General features: G+C 39.3%; 1 protein-coding gene across 9 annotated transcripts in view; it reads left to right on the top strand.

Moving 5' to 3' along the window:
- BANK1 (B cell scaffold protein with ankyrin repeats 1) overlaps nucleotides 1–19,355 on the top strand; it is a 313,664-nt gene that overhangs the window by 280,899 nt on the left and 13,410 nt on the right. For all 9 annotated transcript variants that reach the window (XM_070263353.1, XM_070263356.1, XM_070263359.1 and 6 more), the window contains one exon: nucleotides 10,859–11,037. In XM_070263353.1, the coding sequence (XP_070119454.1) occupies nucleotides 10,859–11,037 (179 nt within the window). The remainder of the gene's footprint in view (nucleotides 1–10,858; nucleotides 11,038–19,355) is intronic.

Raw genomic sequence — 19,355 nt, 5'->3', positions numbered from 1 at the left:
GGGCTGCTGAGGCGGAGCGCACAAACCTAATCACTACACCACCTGGCCAGCCCCCTGAAACATTTTTTATAAATTATTAAGTTGTCAAGTTTTTAATTAAGTTCTGTTAGAATTAAGGGGAAAATGTAAAGAAGCCCACAAGAGATGAAGGAAGGTGATAAGTGGCCAGGTGATGAAGAGGTCCTTGGATGCTTGGCCTTATCGATTGTCCTTCTGGTTGTCGCACAGAGAGCAGTATCGGGAAAGGCTGCTGATGTCCATGAAGACCGATGATCATTCTACCACATGTAGAGAAATAGTCCCTTCTGTGCCCAGGAACAAAGGGCAGGGGAGGACGGTGACAGGAAACAAGGACCTAATTATAAAATATTTTATTGGATTAATATCCATCCATATCTTGTATCCTAATTTGTTTCATCGACATCAATGATCACTATATTTTTTCAACTGTTTGAGGGCTCAGATACTGAAAATTTTAATCAAATTGTGTATGAGTTTTTTTCTCTCCAAATACCTAAAGCCAACTTATTGGTGATGTTTTGATCAGTCCCCTGAGCGAGGCTCCCTAGGTCCCTTCAGCCCCGGACATCAGTAACTCAGCAGAGGGAGAAAGGAGACTGTTCTGTCTGCTAGGGCTAGAGGAACGCTAAACCTTGAGGAATATTCGAAGACCTCCCTGAGGACTATGATCTTCAGGGAAGTCATAATCTAGCACGAGGAAAAAGATAGTTCAGACCAATAGGGGGGATTTGAAATAAAAGAATTAACTACCTAAAAGGACTTACTCCAGGCATCTGTTCTTCCCTAAACCTTTTCAGATATTTATGACGATCCCGTCCATGCAATGTACTAAGCAATTCAAACTGCTTATTCCTGAACTAATGAATACTCTTCAAGTATCCTGGGATTTCATGGTGTAATGGCAAAAGCAGTACATACCTCACCAATGATAATCTCTTTATTTGGCAGGGAACAAAAAAGGCCTTTTCAGGGGCCCGCCTGGTAGCATAAGGGTTAGGTTCGCACGCTCCACTTGGGAAGCCCAGGGTTCGTGGTTCCAGGCACGGACCTACACACCACTTGGCAAGCCATGCTGTGGCGGCATCCTGCATATAAAGTAGAGGAAGATGGACACAGATGTTAGCTCAGGGCCGGTCTTCCTCAGCAAAAAGAAGAGGATTGGCAACAGATATTAGCTCAGGGCTAATCTTCCTCAAAGAAAAAAAGAAAGGTCCTTTTAGGAAATGTTTGTCAGAGTCAAGATTTTCTAAAAGGACTAGACACGTTCTCTAAAGAAGGTTAAAAAAATTATTTAATTCTTCTGCTAGATGCTGGAAGGAAAAGGGAGTATGAAAGCCAACTCGTTTCCTGCTGAAAGCAGAAGTGTTTCAGAAGCCTACCTTCAGGACTGCTGAGGGGTTGCCAGGAAGTTATATTATTGCTAAGTCAAGAAATTGTCCTGAGGAACAGGAAAAAAATTAATTGGCGTCATTTCGATGGAAACCCAACAGATTTCTTTAACTCAATTTTCACATCTTGAAAAAATATAAGGAAAACTGAGGACTTTGGATCACAAATAAAATTTTCCATCAAAATACAGTTTTAAAATCAATTTTCCCAAGTTATTTTTGAAATTAGAAAATTCCAGAGTGCTGTCAGAACATGCTGCCACCACGCCTTCACTCCCTTCCCCAAATCGAGCCTCACAGGGCAGTCAAGGATGTGTCCTTCAATGTTGCAGGCCAGAGAACCAAATTTTGTCAGTGGGTTTGGAGTTAATCAGAGTTTTGAAGGCTGAGTCTTGTTAACCAAGCCCACAGAGGACTAATTTACAACCCCCAATTCCAATATATTAAATCAATACGAGAGGAAGATTCCTTCCCAGTGATGAGAAGGTTCGCATTCATTAGGCCCTTGCCAGATAATAAAGTTTCTATAAAAAATAATTAGTAATGATAAGACTGCTAGGTGAACAGGATCAAGTCAAAGGGCACTGGAGGATTGGAATAACTGCTTCTTCAAGGACATGAAAATATCTGGTGGATTTTCCCTGCCTCACAAAATCGTCTACTAAAATAGCCTAGGGTCCAGATCGCTCACATCTCCCAGACCTGTTACATCTTTCTCTGGGACAGTGCGGGGTGCCTTTTCTGTTCTCACAGAACCCTGCCCATTTGATTAACATAGACTCACCTGGGACATGAGACAGGCAACTGACGGGGTCAGTGTTCTCACAAACGGCTGCCGTGGTCGCAGGCCTCCTCGGCCACGATGAAATAATGTCTCATCAAGGATGCCTTATTGCTGTCACTCTTAGAAGGCAAACCATGTCTTTGAAGGGTGGGGTTAGGAGGGAGCTGGGACGAGCACTTCCATGCTAACCGCTGCCTCCACCAGCGACTCCCAACCATAGATGAGCATAAGAATTGTTTGTATCTTGTCTGTGTTCTCCAAGTGCCCAGTGCTGCAGCGGTTTGATAAATGTTAAATAATAACATTTCCTATAAGTAGAGACCTGGAGAAATGTGGATGGTATTGCTCTTACGTAGAGAAAAGCGAATGCTGGCCTCATGGCTATTTTCATTTGGCTGTTTTTGCCAGTACTGGATATATTAAGAAGAAAAGAGGGAAAATTATCAAAATGTGGTCATTTGTAGTCCATGAAAGAATAATGTCCTCAGTTCTCTTTTTCAGTATAACTTATATTTCCATTTGTCATGTTGCTCATGAAAGTTTTTTGGTTAAAATCATAGCTAGAAAAGCTTGTGTAATAGCTGAGTTCGTGTGTAAAATGGTGATGTGTCAACAGTCCACAGTGCGGCCTCTCAGAAATACTTGTGAAGGCAACATATCAGAAAATGGAATTCTTAATAATAGTGATAACATTAAAATAGCTAATGCTAGAATCTGGAACTAATTCCCATTAATTCTAAGATTGAAAAAAGGAGACTGAAACAAATAAAATCGTAGACCATCCACTGACCCCCAGCTCTACTCCACTACACGAATGCTCATTTTTAAAGGTGCTCCCCACTCCAGATCTGGTCTTTCCTTAAACCTGCAGACAGCAGTGCTCCCAGTGGAAAGTGAGGGGGAGGGGTTTGATGTACACTTTGCATCCTGAGACCCTCAAGGAAAGCTCTGTAACGGAGGGAAGAGATGGTCAAGAAGAATTCTGTTGTAATTTATGCTGGGACTTAGTGCTTGCTGACCTGTCAGCACCTGGTACCAATGAACCATGTTCCACCCACAAGTGACAAAGCCACACTAGACACAACCTGCTACCCTGGGGTCTGGAGTCGTGAACACGGCCTTTCAAAGTCCTCTGCAGTCCAAGAGCAGGGAACAAAATTTGACGTGAACATGAGGAAAGGAGAAATAAATGCCAAATCTCTTGGTGAACAGGAGTCTATAGACATGTTCTCTTTCAAGAAGGACTGAAAAAAAAGAACAAATAAATAATATGAGAACTTCCAAGTCCACTCCAAAGGAAAGGAAGGAGAATTTCATCATGAAGATTCAGGATAATTTCACTTCTGTAAATGATTTATTTAATGAGTAAGGTTGTCACGCATCTTCCTCAAAAGCACCAAGGGAAAAACATGGAGATAGTGGGAAATACACATACACATACATACACACACACAACACACACAAAATAAGAACATTTCAACTAGCAATTTGTAATTGTTAAAATCTAAAGATTTTTACAAATATTCTAACTTTTTGGAAAATATTATAAGGCTATAACTGTACAGAAGTGTTATTTATTCTGAATTTTCATTTGTTAAATTTAAGCTAACCTGCTCACCTTTCCAGTTCAGCACTAGACACCTGTCAACAATACACAGGAGCCAGAAAAGAAAATTTCAGAAAATTGTGAACTCATAAACAAGTTGAAAACATAGAGAAGAGACAGCAGCAGAAAGTAAGGGGTCAAAGTCAGGCTGAGACAAGCGCAAAACAGGTGAATGACATTTTAGGGGAGATGACAGGATGAGGTGAAACATGTGACATGAAGAAAAGAGATCAAGAGAAAAAATAAAATAAACTTGGAAGCTAAAATTTCAATAGCAAATTCAAAGCCACATTGGTCACAAGAAAAAGGACTGACAGTAGATAAAATCAGTTATTGAAGCTGAGAACATGATTGGAGAAGCGTCTGTTCCAAATATGTGGAAAGACCGAAAACAATCAGAAGATACGGAGAACAGAGGTGCAACTCATGTATAATAGGTGTTTTCAAACTAGGACAGAAAATACAATCAATGCCATAGCTAAACAAAGCTTTGGAGAACAGAGAGTGGGGGATGGAATATGCAGACTGTGTGGGCTTACCATGATCCAGGAAAACAAGGAAATATACCCACATAATATGAAAGTTCCTGGCCAATCCTCGTAATTATAAAGATGGAGAAACAATCCTACAGTATTGAGGAAATATTTTAACTTAGATTTTCTATTAAAAGTCAAAATCAGCTTTTAAGATTAGAGAATCTGTGTAACAAGAATTTGAGATATTGACTACACAGTTTATTGGGAAAATATTTCAACTTAAAAAGTTTATATTTAGTCTGGTATTTTGTACATGTAAGAAGAAAACAAATAGAGCTTTAGGATATCCAAGGTTTTAAAAAAGATAACATTTCTATGTCATCATGAAAGTGCTACCCAAACTATATTCTAGGAAAATGAAAGATTAAGTAAAATAAAAAGCTCAAGAAGAGGTTATGGTATTAAAGAATTTATAGTGAATAATGAACTCAATAAAAAATGGAATTAAATTTAAATAGTTGTAAATGTATTTATAAAACATTAAGGTAAAATATAGATGATTAAAATACATACTGTAACAAATCATAATTTTATTGCAATAATCTGGGTCCAATGCTCAAATAATATAAAAATGTTTAGGAACTAGAAGAAAATGAAAAAATAAAATCATACCCTTTCATTCATGAATTTACTATCAAAAAACAGAAGGCAGAGGCTGGCCCTGTGGCCCAGTGGTTAAGTTCACACACTCCACTTCTGTGGCCCAGGGTTCACAGGTTCGGATCGCAAGCGCAGACCTAGCACTGCTTATGAAGCCATGCTGTGGCAGGCGTCCCACATACAAAATAAGGGAAGATAGGCACAGATTTTAGCTCAGGCCACTCTTCCTCAGCAAAAAAAAAAGAGTAGGATTAGCAGTGGATGTTAGCTCAGGGCTAACCTTCCTCAAAGGAAAAAAATATATATATATACATATATATGGTAAAAAAAATCTCTGAAATTTAAAAAGTAACCATTATTTAAAAATAAACAAAATTTGTACTTTCCAAAATCACTTAATATTTATATAATAAATATAATAATATACATAGTCTGTATGACAAAAGTCAGAAACTAAAAGTAAAGTCAAAAAGAAAAAAAAGTATAGCAAAAAAGATTTTGTATAAGGACAGCACTTATGACAATACATGTGTCAGTTACACATCCACAAAGTAGTAACCATCATTGAGGACGAATGGCACTGTGTTGAGCATTTACATACGCTAGCTCATGAAGTCCTCACAGCTACATTATGAGGTAGATAGTATTATCCTTTTTAAGGTGGATTGGTTACCTGCCACCAAGGTCACAGAACTAACAAGCGGTAGAAGTGAAATTCGAATTCAGTTCTGTTTTACTTTGAAGCCCATGTTTATAATCTCCTTCTTCTGTCCTTCCAGGCCGTCCTCACAGCAACAGGTCTCTACGACTTTGTGGGCTTTTGCACAAGCCTGGACACAACAGAGCATATTACACACCTTAGCTCCTTTAATCCTTGCAACAACCCTCTAAGAAAGGCAATATTTATCTTCATTTTCTAGCCAAAGAAACTGAAGTTTACAAAGGTGGGAGGAGGACAGAACTGAGATTTGTCCCCATGCCTGCCTGGTTTCAAATGCCATGTTATACATTCTCTTTTACAAATGACACAGGCTCAAATTTAGATAAAAGACAGAATCAAACTATATTTTGCTTTAAAAAGATATATTGCAAAAAAATACTAAAGAAAAGTTGAAAATAGTGAATAATGTGAATAGTGATTGCTTAGAGAAACAGAAATAAAGAAGGTGTTTCAACCTTAATTTTAGAAAAAATAGAATTCAAGGCAAAAGTATTAGACAAAGAAAATCATTTTATTTCTTTAAATTCTAAAATCCAAATAAAAGCACATCGTTTCTGTACTTTTATGTGGCAAATATTAGAGCACTCAAATATTTAATGTGATAAAATAAAAGAATCTGACAAAAGCACAATAGTAGTGATAGGTTATAAATACTTTGAATTTTTGACTTATAAAGTAGTAAAAATACAAAAAATTAAAAGGAGTATATAGAAAAATGAGGATAATGTAAGTTTGTACTTGATAGAGTATATACTTTTCAAGATTCCATAAGTGGTAATATAATAGCATGCTAGCCTACTAAAACAAATCTCAATAAAATATCACCTATTCAACCCACTTTCTGATCTCAATACAATATTTAAAGAATTAACAGAAATTGTAACAATTAGAACAACAAAGAAAATTCTGAAAAACTCTGAAGGCAAAGAGAATATTAAAACACAATTGACTGCTTAGAAAACAGCCCTAGAAACCGTCTCTATAAACAGACGCAACATCAGAACCTTACAGCTTCAGTTATGAAACAAGACAAGGAAAACAAAGGAACTAGACACTCGAGTAGAAAAATGGAACAAGAGCCAGGGAAATAGATCTAAGAAAAGGTGAAAATTAAATGTAGAATTTAAAGAATTCAAAGATGTGAAAACACAAGGAATGTTGACTAAATCTAATTTTATTTTTAAAAAGAGTAAAGTGGCAAATCTGGACAGAACACCAATAAGAAAATCAGTCATGAGAAGATAGCAGTATACAGAATCAGAGGAATTGTTTCCTTTTCTTGTATATAAAAATATATGACTTTCTAAATAGAAATACTAATTAACAAAATTCTGTCCAGGTATAACGACGTGTCAGTGTAAGTTCATCAGTTGGAGCAAATGTACCACTCTGGTGGGGGATGCTGACAATGGAGGAGGCTACTCGTGTGGGGGAAGGGGTTTATGGGAAATGTCTGTACCATCTGCTCATTTTTACTACGAACCTAAAACATCTAAAAAATGAAGTCTATTAAAAAACTAAACTCAACTTATAAAAAAACTTAGATGATAAAAGGAACTTAAAAATTGTACTAGACTAATAACTAAGAAATATTTGCATAAATTTTAACTCAAAAGATAACCAGGGACAAGTTTCACTGCTGAGGTATTTCAAACTCACATAAAAGATTTTTTTATATTATATAAACCATCCCATGGAGTAGAAATATTAATGTAATGAGCTAGTTAATTCATTAAGAAAAAATACATGATAATCTCAATTAATGAGGAAAAAGACATAAACCATTATTATTCAACTATTCATTATTTTTTAAAATCTAACAAAATAAGAAAGAGGGTAATTTCTCAACATTATCAAGAATATCTTACTAGTTCAAGATCAGAGCTATTCTCCTTCGGTCTAGGAACAAGATAAGGATGCTTCTTATCAACATTGGTACTTACCATTATTCTGGAAAATTCTAGCACCTGGAATACCATATGAATCTAAAATAAAAAGGATAACTATTGAGAAGACGATTCTTTTTCACTATTTTTAGATAATATATATACTTGCCTAGAAAGCCTGAGAGAATCAATTATAAGAGTCAAAAATTATTTAAAACAGTTGAATATAATTTGGAAATGATTTGCTTTTTTATGTGCCAACAATACTAGTTTGGAGACATCATATAAAAGAAAGAACTTATTCACGTACATTGAAAACACCAAAAGTTCCCATCAGAGAAGAGAGGCACACCATTTTCCTGCATGGGTAGACTAAATAGTCTAAGTTCTTCCTAAAATAATTTATAGATTTAAGAAAATCAATCTGAAAGTATGTTTTTTTCCTTTGGAGAGAGAGACGACAGTCTGGAAGAATGCATCTAAATTCATAAAGAAGATAAATAAATAAAAAAGAGCTGAAATCAGGCAATTATTTAGGAAAATAAAAGGATGAAGACAGCACCGCTTGCCATATGTGTTATTAAAGTCTGTTACTTTGTGCAGCGTTTAAAGCTATAGGACTTCACATTACAGTCACATGGGAATCACGAGCAGTGAAAGAAAGGTTTAGATGATAAATTATTAGAGTTTTTGTGCTTTTTCTCTTGAATGATGCAAACTGTTCTCTGTAAAATCAGTCTGGCTGTGGACGACTCAGTTCCAGGACTCGATCTGCCGGAGATGCTGCCGCTCCGCTTGCTCTTCTTGTCTCTGCACAAGCACGCAGGACCGAACGCCACCCTCCCCAGCAGAGTCAGCTTAATTCTGTTTTAGTAGCTAGTATTTGAAATATGAAGGGGTAACTGAAATGAATATTATTGAAAAGTTCAGTATTTTTTTAATTCAGCTGAACCTGTACATAGAGCAAAATGGAAGCTGGTACAGTTCTCTGGGCAGACTTTCCTTGACATAACTTCCACAAAAGCAGAAAATCCAGCTGCATGGGTCACTTGAGATAAAAATGGAGTCACACCTAGGCCAGGGGAGGACAGCAGGGGGCGCACGTAATGACCGCGCGTTCCAGGGGAGACGCTGCACCTCCCAGCTGCAGGAAGGGCGCAGGGAACCCTGCTGCAGATGCACCCCGGGAGCTGAGTCGGAGTGTGGAGTCCGATGAGAAGCAGCTGGTGCAGGAAGCAAGATCTCAGTTGTGACCTGTGCTGTGGGCTGCTGACCCAGGACACCTTTGGCTGCCTTGTCTTCTCCGATTCCCCTGGGATCTCATGCTCCGTCATCCCTGAAGGAAAAGATTGAGATATAGAATCTGTTGGCATCTTGTTAGTTCTGGAAGAGCAGGACTTCTGAAGAGAAAAGGCAAGCCAAGAGAGTCCAGTGGGAATCAGGACGATTGGCCATGGGGCAGCTTCATGCACTTGTCAGAAAGGACCCCTTCTGTGTCCCTGTTCCAAGGTTCACTGCTGGCGTCCCTCTCAACACTGAGAGGGACAGGAGAGATCACGCCGAGACAGCCCGGGGCTCAAGTCCCCTTCAGACACATCAAACCTGCTAGCAAGTGCTTGACACTTCGCTTTTCCAGACAAACCAATCCTATCACCATCAACAAATCCTTGTTATTCTAGACTTTGAATGCCCTCCCTGTTCCCAACTCCTTGTCAGTCTGGTCTAGATACAGACTAGTTGATCTGCTTCTTTCTGGAAGAAGGGCTCCCTGTAGTGAGCGATTTCTCCAGGCTCACGGACAGCTTACTAGTACACAGTGGGACCCAACCACAATTCTCTCCTTCTAGACATTAGGAGCATATTTGTGGGTTTTGTTTTGGGGGAGTTTTTTGGTGAGGAAGATTGTCCCTGAGCTAACATCTGTGCCAACCCTCCTCTAGTCTGTATTTGGGACACCACCACAGCATGGCTTCATGAGCCGTGTGTAGGTTCACACCCAGGATCTGAACCCGAACACCAGGCTGCCAAAGCAGAGTGCACAAACTTAACCACTTAGCCACCGGGCTGGCCCATCTATAGGCATACGTAGATTTGATGGTGCATAAGACATGCGCTGCCGCTGAGTGACCCGATCCCTCCTGAGATAATTCATTCAGTGTGTTGGACTTAATGGAAATATATAAATGAGAAAGTACAAACTCCAATGAGTTCTGCCTCCAGGCAAGTAGCACAAGTGTAATGTCATCCAATGACTGTAGGGAGTGACAGGGATTGGGGTAGCCTGGAGAGCACATGGCATCCCTGAAGCCATGCAGGTTCACTTATGTCCTTAAACACCACATGGGACAAATAAAATGCTGAATTTACCTCGGTCTGCAATTTGCTGCCATCGTGCCTCAGGCCAGTCTCTGGTGTGGCATTAGCAGCCTCACGTGGGAAGCCGGACCATCTAACGTTCTTATTGTGTGGACCAACTTATACTCGGCATGCTCCAAAATCAACTTTTTTGAAAAGGAAGCAGTTCACTACAAAATGACCAGGAATTATTTGTTTTAAATCTTTCAGGAATAAATTTTTAAATGATCCTAAACTTCTGTGACAGTTGGATGTTGGTTCAGATCTCTTCCCAAAACTAGAGAGATTATGTTTATTCCACAAAAATATTTATTATTAATAATAATGTTAATATTTATTTACCTTTCTATGTGTCAGGCACTATGCTAAGTATTTTGTTCACATGATTAAAAGTAATCCTCACAACAAGATCATGAAATTGGCACTTCCCACAAGGAGTGCAGGGCAGAATCTTTGCTATTGTTCTTTCTCTCCTTGTCCCTGTGTGTTTGTCAGTGATGACACACATTCTCTTTACCTGTAACACTAGGTGCCAGGCACTACAATCCTTAGAAAGAAACCTGGTAAAAAAAAAATTTGTACTGGGGGCTAGCCCGATGGTGCAGTGGTTAAATTCACACGTTCTACTTTGGCAGCCCGGGGTTCACCAGTTGGGATCCCAGGTGCGCACACGGCACCACTTGTCAAGCCATGCTTTGGTGGCATCCCACATATAAAGTAGAGGAAGATGGGCATGGATCTTAGCTCAGGGCCAGTCTTCCTCAGCAAAAAGAGGAGGATTGGCAGCAGATGCTAGCTCAGGGCTAATCTTCCTCAAAAAAAAAAAAATTTATACTGATTTATTCTGCAAGAGTGCATAGACTGATTAGATCAAGAAACGCAAACTGCTTATTTTTTAGAGTGCTTTTTTTGCCAGTTGTTGTCTATTGACTTGTTAAAACACCCTTCCCTGGTGTTGTAGACAGAGCCCGGGTGGAGAGTCAAGCCTTGTCCACAGCAAGAGGCTGCCTGCCTGCCGGGCAGGAAGAGCTCATCCTCCTGCAGGAGCAGGTCAAGAACGGGACACTGTCTGTGGACGAAGCCCTGGAGAAATTTAAACAGTGGCAGGTGGGAAAGACTGGCCTGGAGATGATTCAGCAGGTAATACTGACCCCATCCCTTCTGGAACATTCCCTCACCTGCAGCGATCCTAGCCTCCTTGTAAATGTTTAGTCTTCACAAGAAATACAGATTATTGTTCTTTTGTTTTTCACTACCCACAGGAATGGGGGAAAAAAAAAAGATGTTTTCAAACTACCAATTAGAAGTTTGAAACTATCCAGACTTTATGTTTACAAACGTTTGGTGGACCGATGCTGGGACGCGGGTATCAGCGCTAACACCCAGGCAGCTGCATGGCTGTCCTCAGAACAGGGAACGTTGTGTGCGTCTTCCTGCTGAAATGAGGGTGACGCTTCTTTACACTTAAGCTGTGCCCAGCCTCCTGAAGAGTGTCCTATGTGGACCAGACTTAAAGGGACGAGAAAACGGATGAAATCATATCAGGCAACAGTCCTAAACGAAATGTAATGAATTTTATCTCCTCTTCTCCTCAACTTTTGGGGGGGAAAAAACCCTATATATGTGTCAGTCAGGATTTGCAGAGAAATGATGCCGAGAGTATTAACTTCAGATGAGCTTGTCTTCTATAAATACAATCTACATCCTGAGAGCGAATTAGAGGAGGTGGTTCTGAGATGAGACTGAAAACAAAATAAACCATAAACACCCCGCGACATTCCTGAGTGACGGGTCAGGACCGTCCTCTATTCGTCCCACAGGCCTTCCCTCTCCCCAGATGCGCCTGCAGTGTTTTTCTTATCATCATGGAAAGCCCCAGTGCCTTAGAAACCAGTTCTCGGGCAGCTGTTTGATTAAACACATTTAATTAGCTAGTTTAGACCAAAGTATAAATAATCATTAATAGCTTAATGTGCCACCATTCCCAAGAGATCATTTTTATTTAAAAACAATGCTTAGGAAATCATTTTTCAATGACAGAAAAATTAGTCCCAGTGGTGAAATTTCAAAGAATGTGGCATATAGGCAGGAGACAGTTGAGGCCAGGGGCGCCCCCAGCACATCTAAGGTCCCTCCGGTCAGAAAGGGCCCATCTCCAGGGCAGCTCTGGCTGTGGGCCGACGGCGGCACCTGCTCGGATCGGGCCTTGTGCAGCCAGGACGGCCATTTTGCCAAACAAACGCGCACCGTGCCGACCGTGGAGCCCTGCGCCCGCTGGTCGCTCCTGGCCGGAATTACAGCGCTGCTCCTCACCGTGTGCCGAGGCATCTCCATGAGACCTCCCTCCTACCCCAAAACAGGCAACACGTGCTCAAGCGCAGACCTGCAAACCCCTTTGCTAGGACCGCTGGATTAGATAAGCTTTGTTGAAATAAATCTATTGTCCTTCATCCTCCTTAGACCCTTCACTAATAAAGCTTACAAGTTAGAGAAAGCCAAACAAAATGTCTTCTTGGAAATGATTTCGCTACTTGTTTTATTAAATTCTTGGTTGTTTCTATTTTGTTTGTATATTTATATTCAATATTGTTTTAGAAAGAAATTAAGGTGGACCATGCTCACTACAGCAGTGCCCCCTTATCCTCGGGGGGATATATTCCAAGACCCCAGGGGAGGCCTGAAACCTCAGATAGTAGGAACCCCATATATGCTGTGTTTTTTTCCTATGCACACATATCTATGATAAAGTTTAATTTATAAATTAGGCACAGTAAGAGATTAATAACAATAATAATAATAAAATAGAACAATTCCAGCAATAGACTATAATGAAATTACTGTAGATCTTAGCACCTCCGCATATGATTTTTTTTCTTTTCTTACCAAGGCCAGAACTTTCAACATTTCCTTTAAAGGAAGCACTCAGTGGCTTCTTTTTGGCGTGTACAAATTGCCAGCATCACTACTCTTGCGCTTTGGGGCCATTATTAAGTAGAATGAGGGCTACTTGTACACAAGCACTTTGATGCCCCACAGTGGATCTGATAACCAAGATGCTGCTAGTGGCTGGGGCGGGTGGTGTGTACAGTGTGGATCCCCTGGACAAAGAGATGATTCACGTCCCAGGCAGTATGGTGCCAGATTTCATCACTCTACTCAGAGCAGTGCACTTTTTTTTTTTAATTGCAGTAACATTGGATTATAACATTATATAACTTTCGGATGTACATCATAATATATTTCGAATTCTGTGTAGATTACATCATGTTCACCACCCAAAAACTAATCATAGTCCATCCCCTCACATGTGAGCCTAATCACCCCTTTTGCCCTCCCCATTTAGCCTATGGTAACCACCAATCCAATCTCCAACGCTATGTGTTTGTTTGTTGTTGTTTTTATCTTCTACTTATGAGTGAGATCATATGGTATTTAACTTTCTCCCTCTGACTAATTTCACTCAGCATAATACCCTCAAAGACCATCCATGTTGTCAGAAATGGCCAGATTCCGTCATTTCTTATGGCTGAGTAGTAGTCCATCGTGTGTAAATACCACATCTTCTTTATCCATTTGTCCCTTGATGGGCACCTAGGTTGCTTCCAAATCTTGGCTATTGTGAATGATGCTGCAATGAACATAGGGGTGCAAGTATCTTTATGCCTTTGTGTTTTCAAGTTCTTTGGATAAACACCCAGCAGTGGGGTAACTGGATCATATGGTAGATCTATTCTTAATTTCTGAGGATACTCCACACTGCTTTCCATAGTGGCTGCACCAGTTTGCACTCCCACCAGCAGTGTATGAGAGTTCCCTTCTCTCCATATCCTCACCAACATTTGTTGTTTCCTGTCTTGTTAATTATAGCCATTCTGACCAGAGTGAGGTGATACCTCATTGTAGTTTTGATTTGCATTTCCCTGATAGCTAATGATGTTGAGCATCTTTTCACTTGCCTGTTGGACATCCGTATATCTTCTTTGGAGAAATCTCTGTTCAAATCTTTTGCCCATTTTTTAATCGGGTTGTTGGTTTTTTTGTTGTTGAGCTGTATGAGTTCTTTGTACATTGTGGCTGTTAAGCCCTTATCTGATATATGGTTTGCAAATATCTTCTCCTAATTGTTAGGTTGTCTTTTCATTTTGTTACTGCTTTCCTTTGCTGTGCAGAAGCTTTTTGCTTTGATGTAGTCCCATTTGTTCATTTTTTCTTTTGTTTCCCTTGCCCAGTCAGACATGGGACTTGAAAATATGCTGCTAAGACCGATGTCGAAGAGCATACTGCTTATGTTTTCTTCTAGAAGTTTCATGGTTTCGGGTCTTACGTTCAAATCTTTAATCCATTTTGAGTTGACTTTTGTGCATGGAGTAAGGGCATGGTCTACTTTCATTCTTTTGCATGTGGCTGTCCAGTTTTCCCAACACCATTTATTGAAGAGACTCTCCTTTCTCCATCATATGCTCTTGGCTCCCTTGTCAAATATTAGCTGTCCGTAAATATGTGGGTTTATTTCTGGGCTCTCGATTCTGTTCCATGGATCTGTGTGTCTGTTTTTGTGCCAGTACCATGCTGTTTGGTCACTATGGCTGTGTAGTATATTTTGAAATCAGGGAGTGTGATACTTCTAGCTATGTTCTTTTTTCTCAGGAATCCTTTGGCTATTCAGGGTCTTTTGTTGTTCCATATAAATTTTAGGATTCTTTGTTCTATTTCTGTGAAATATGTTGTTGGAACTTTGATAGGGATTGCATTGAAACTATAGATTGCTTTAGGAAGTATGGACATTTTAACTATGTTAATTCTTCCAACCCAAGAGCACGGAATATCTTTCATTTTCTTTGTGTCTTCAATTTCTTTCAACAATGTTTTATAGTTTTCGGTGTACAGATCTTTCACCTCTTTGGTTAAGTTTATTCCTAGGTATTTTATTCTTTTTGTTGCAGTTGTAAATGGGATTGTCTTCTTAATTTCTCTTTCTGCTACTTCGTTGTTAGTGTATAGAAATGCAACCGATTTTTGTACAGTGATATTGTATCCCGCGACTTGACTGTATTCCTTTATTGTTTCTAAAAGTTTTTTAGTGGATTCTTTAGGGTTTTCTAGACATAAAATCATGTTGTCTGCAAAGAGTGACAGTTTCATTTCTTCTTGTCCGATGAGGATCCCTTTTATTTCTTCTTCTTGCCTGATTGCTGTGTCTAGGACTTCCAATAATATGTTAAATAAGAGTGGTGACAGTGGGCATCCTTGCCTGGTTCCTGTTCTTAGAGGGATAGCTTTCAGTTTTTCTCTGTTGAGAATGAAATTTGCTGTGGCTTTGTCATATATAGCCTTTATTATGTTGAGGTATTTTCCTTCTATACCCATTTTATTTAAAGTGTTTATCATAAATGGATGCTGTATATTGTCAAGTGCTTTCTCTGCATCTATTGAGATGATCATGTGATTTTTATTCTTCATTTTATTAATGTGGTGTATTACGTTGATAGATTTGTGGATGTTGAACCATCCCTGCATCCCTGGAATGAAACCCTCTTGATCATGATGTATGATCTTTTTAAAGTCTTGTTGTATTCGATTTGCTAGTATTTTGTTGAGGATTTTTGCATTGATGTTCATCAGTGATATTGGCCTGTAATTTTCTTTTTTTGTGTTGTCCTTGTCTGGTTTTGGTATCAGGATAATGTCAGCTTCATAGAATGACTTAGGAAGCTTCCCTCCTCTTCAATTTTTTGGAAGAGTTTGAGAAGGATAGGTATTAAGTCTTCTTTGAATGTTTGGTAGAATTCACCAGGGAAGCCATCTGGTCCTGGACTTTTATTTTTGGGAGGTTTTTGATTGCTGTTTCAATGTCCTTACTGGTGTTCGGTCTATTCAGATTCTCTACTTCTTGGTCCAGTTTTGGAAGGTTGTATGTTTCTAAGAATTTATCCATTTCTTCTAGATTATCCAATTTGTTGGTGTATAGTTCTTCATAGTAATCTCTTGTTATCTTTTGTATTTCTGAGGTGTCCATTGTAATCTCTCCTCTTTCATTTCTGATTTTATTTATTTGAGCCTTTTCTCTTTTTTTCTTGGTGAGTCTAGCTAAGGGTTTGTCAATTTTCTTTATCTTTTCAAAGAACCAGCTCTTGGTTTCATTAATTTTTTCTATTGTTTTTTTAGTCTCTATTTCATTTATTTCTGCTCTGATTTCTATCATTTCCTTCCTTCTGCTGATGTGGGGCTCTGTTTGTTGTTCTTTTTCCAGTACCTTTAGATGCACTTTTAGATTGTCTATTTGGGATGTTTCTTTTTTGTTGAGGTAGGCCTGAATTGCTATAAACTTCCCTCGTAGAACCACTTTTGCTGTATCCCACAGATTTTGGCATGTCGTGTTTTCATTTTCATTCGTCTCCAGGAATTTTTTGATTTCTCTTTTGATTTCTTCATTGACCCAATCATTGTTCAGTAGCATTTTGTTTAATCTCCACATTTTTGTGTCTTTTCTGGTTTTCTTCCTGTTATTGATTTCTAGTTTCATACTTTTGTGGTCAGAAAAGATGCATGGTATTATTTCAATCTTCTTAAATTTATTGAGACTTGTTTTGTGGCCTAATATGTGATCAATCCTGGAGAATATTCCATGTGCATTTGAAAAGAATGTGTATTCTGTGGTTTTTGGATGGAATGTTCTATATGCATCTACTAAGTACATCTGGTCTAATGTGTCCTTTTATGCCAGTGTTTCCATATTGATCTTCTGTTTGGATGATCTATCCATTGGTGTAAGTGGAGTGTTAAGGTCCCCTACTATTATTGTGTTACTGTCTATTTCTCCTTTTATGTCTGTTGATAATTGCTTTATATATTTAGGTGCTCCTTTGTTGGGTGCATAGATATTTACAAGTGTTATATTTTCTTGTTGGATTGTTCCCTTTATCATTATGTAGTGCCCTTCTTTGTCTCTTGTTATAGTTTTTGTTCTAAAGTCTATTTTATCTGATATAGGTATTGCTACCTGTGCTTTCTTTTCTTTGACATTTGCATGGAATATCTTTTTCCATCCTTTCACTTTCAGTTTGTGAGTGTCTTTAGGTCTGAAGTGTGTCTCTTGTATGCAGCATATACATGGGTCTTGTTTTTTATCCAATTGGCCACCCTATGGCATTTTATTGGAGCGTTTAGTACATTGACATTTAAAGTAGCTATTGATAAATATGTATTTATTGATATTTTGTTACTTTTTTTTCTGGGTGTTTTAGTAGTTCTTCTCTGTTCCTGTCTTTTTCTCTTGCTCTCTGTCCTTGTGGTTTGATGGCTTTCTTTACTAATATGTTTGATTTCTTTTGTCTTACTTTTTTGCTTACTTATTATAGGTTTCTGATTTGTGATTACCATGAGGATCCTATTTAATATTCTATGTATATAATAGTCTATATTGAGTTGATAGACTCTTTAGCTTGACCTCTTTCTAAAAGCTCTATTTTTTCATCCCCTCCTCCCACATTATGTTTTTGAAATTATATATAGTCTCTTGTTTAGTGTGTGTCTATCCATTACCCTCTTATCATTGAAATAGGTGATTTTAGTACATTTGTCTTTTAACATTCATATTATCATCACAGGTAGTTGATCTGCTACCTATACTATATTTTTACCTTTACAAGTGATTTTATTGCCTGGTTTTTTGTTTGTTTTTTTGATAATTTTTTTTAATCTCTATTTGTAGTCATTGCTTTCCAACTTAAATAAGTCCCTTCAGCATTTCTTGCAGAACTGGTTTCTTGGTGATAAACTCCTTTAATTTTTGCCTGTCTAGGAAGTTCTTTATCTCTCGTTCCATTATGAATGACAACCTTGATGGATAAAGTATTCTTGGCTGTAGGTTTTTTCCTTTTAGCACTTTAAATACATTGTGCCGTTCTCTTCTTGCCTGTAGGGTCTTGGTTAAGAAATCAGCTGATAGCCTTATGGGTTTTCCTTTATATGTCACTTGTGGCCTTTCTCTTGCTGCTTTTAGGATTCTCTCTTTATCTTTAATTTTGGACATGTTAATTATAATGTGTCTTGGTGTGGGCCTCTTTGGACCTATCTTGTTTGGAGCTCTCTGTGCTTCCTGTACTTGGATGTCTGTTTTCTTCCCTAGTTTAGGAAAATTTTCATCTATTATTTCTTCAAATAAATTTTCTGCCCCTTTGTGTCTCTCTTCTCCTTCTGGGACACCTATAAGCTGAATGTTAGCATGCTTGATATTGTCCGAGAGTTCCCTTAGACTGTTCTCATTCTGTCTAATTCTTTTTTCTCTTGTCTGTTCAGCTGGGGTGATTTCCTCCAGTCTTTCAACTAGCTCACTGATCCATTCTTCCACATCCTCTACTCTGCTATTGAGTCCCTCTAGTGAATTTTTCACTTCCAGTATTGTATTCTCTATTTCTGATTGGTTCTTTTTTTATATCTTCCAGTTCTTTGCTGGTGGGCTCACTGTGTTCACCCAGTCTTCTCCCAATATCTGTGAGCACCCTTCTGATATTTTTTTTGAACTCTTTGTCAAGTAGGTCACTTGTTTCTGTTTCATTTAGTCCTTTTTCTGGGGTTCTGTCCTGTCCCCTTGGTTGGAAAGTATTCCTTTGTCTCCTCATTATGCCTCTTTCTCTGTGCTTATTTCTATGTATTAGGTGAGTCGGCTATGTCTCCTGATCTTGGAGAAGTGGCCTTATGTATGAGATGCTTTATGAGGCCCAGCAGCGTGCTTCCCTCTCTTCACCAGTCCAGAAGATCCAGGAGTGACTCCTTTGTGGGCTACCTGTGTCCTTCTGCTGTGGCAGGGTTGCTCCCACTGCAGGTACCCAGGGAGTCTAGTCTTTCCTTCCCTGGCCAGCTGTTTGTAAATCTGGTTTGGGGAGCCTCAGCACTGCTGGCTACAAAGTCTATCCACAGACTCCTGTTGCAGTTTTCCTCTTAATTGGGTTGGTACCCAGTGTAGCTGGTTGCTAGGCTCAGGGGCTTACAGTTGTGATAGGCCTCAGGCCTACAAGGCTGTTGTCAGTTCTCTTAGGAGTGCTGCTGAATGGGGCTAGCCCTAGGCTCAGGAGCAGTCAATTGTTTCAGGCTTTGGAAGGTGGGGCTGGTCTTTTTTATGGCTATTTGTGAAGCACAGGTCTTCTGCCACTGATAAGCCTCACCCCCCACAGGACCACACACACCATCAACACAGTCCTGATCCATGCACACTTCTCAACCCCCTGGAGCGTACCCTGATGCCTCACTGCAGAGGCCCCCACCTCTCCACCAATGTCCGCCACAGTTCACCTGGTCCTCACACAGGCCCTGCCCCACAGAGGCAGACACACTCCCTTGCCTGTAGAGAATCAACACCCAGCCAATGCAGGCTGAAAAGTAGCCTGAGGGCTTGCTGTTAGGTGGGGCCAGTCCCTAGGGCAGGTTGCCTGCCATGGCTGAACTGGATTAAATCTGTG

Source organism: Equus caballus, chromosome 3 (genome assembly GCF_041296265.1).
Source record: "Equus caballus isolate H_3958 breed thoroughbred chromosome 3, TB-T2T, whole genome shotgun sequence".
NCBI lineage: Eukaryota > Metazoa > Chordata > Mammalia > Perissodactyla > Equidae > Equus > Equus caballus.
Note: the sequence above shows the minus strand (reverse complement) of the source record. Positions and strands in the feature narration are given on the sequence as shown.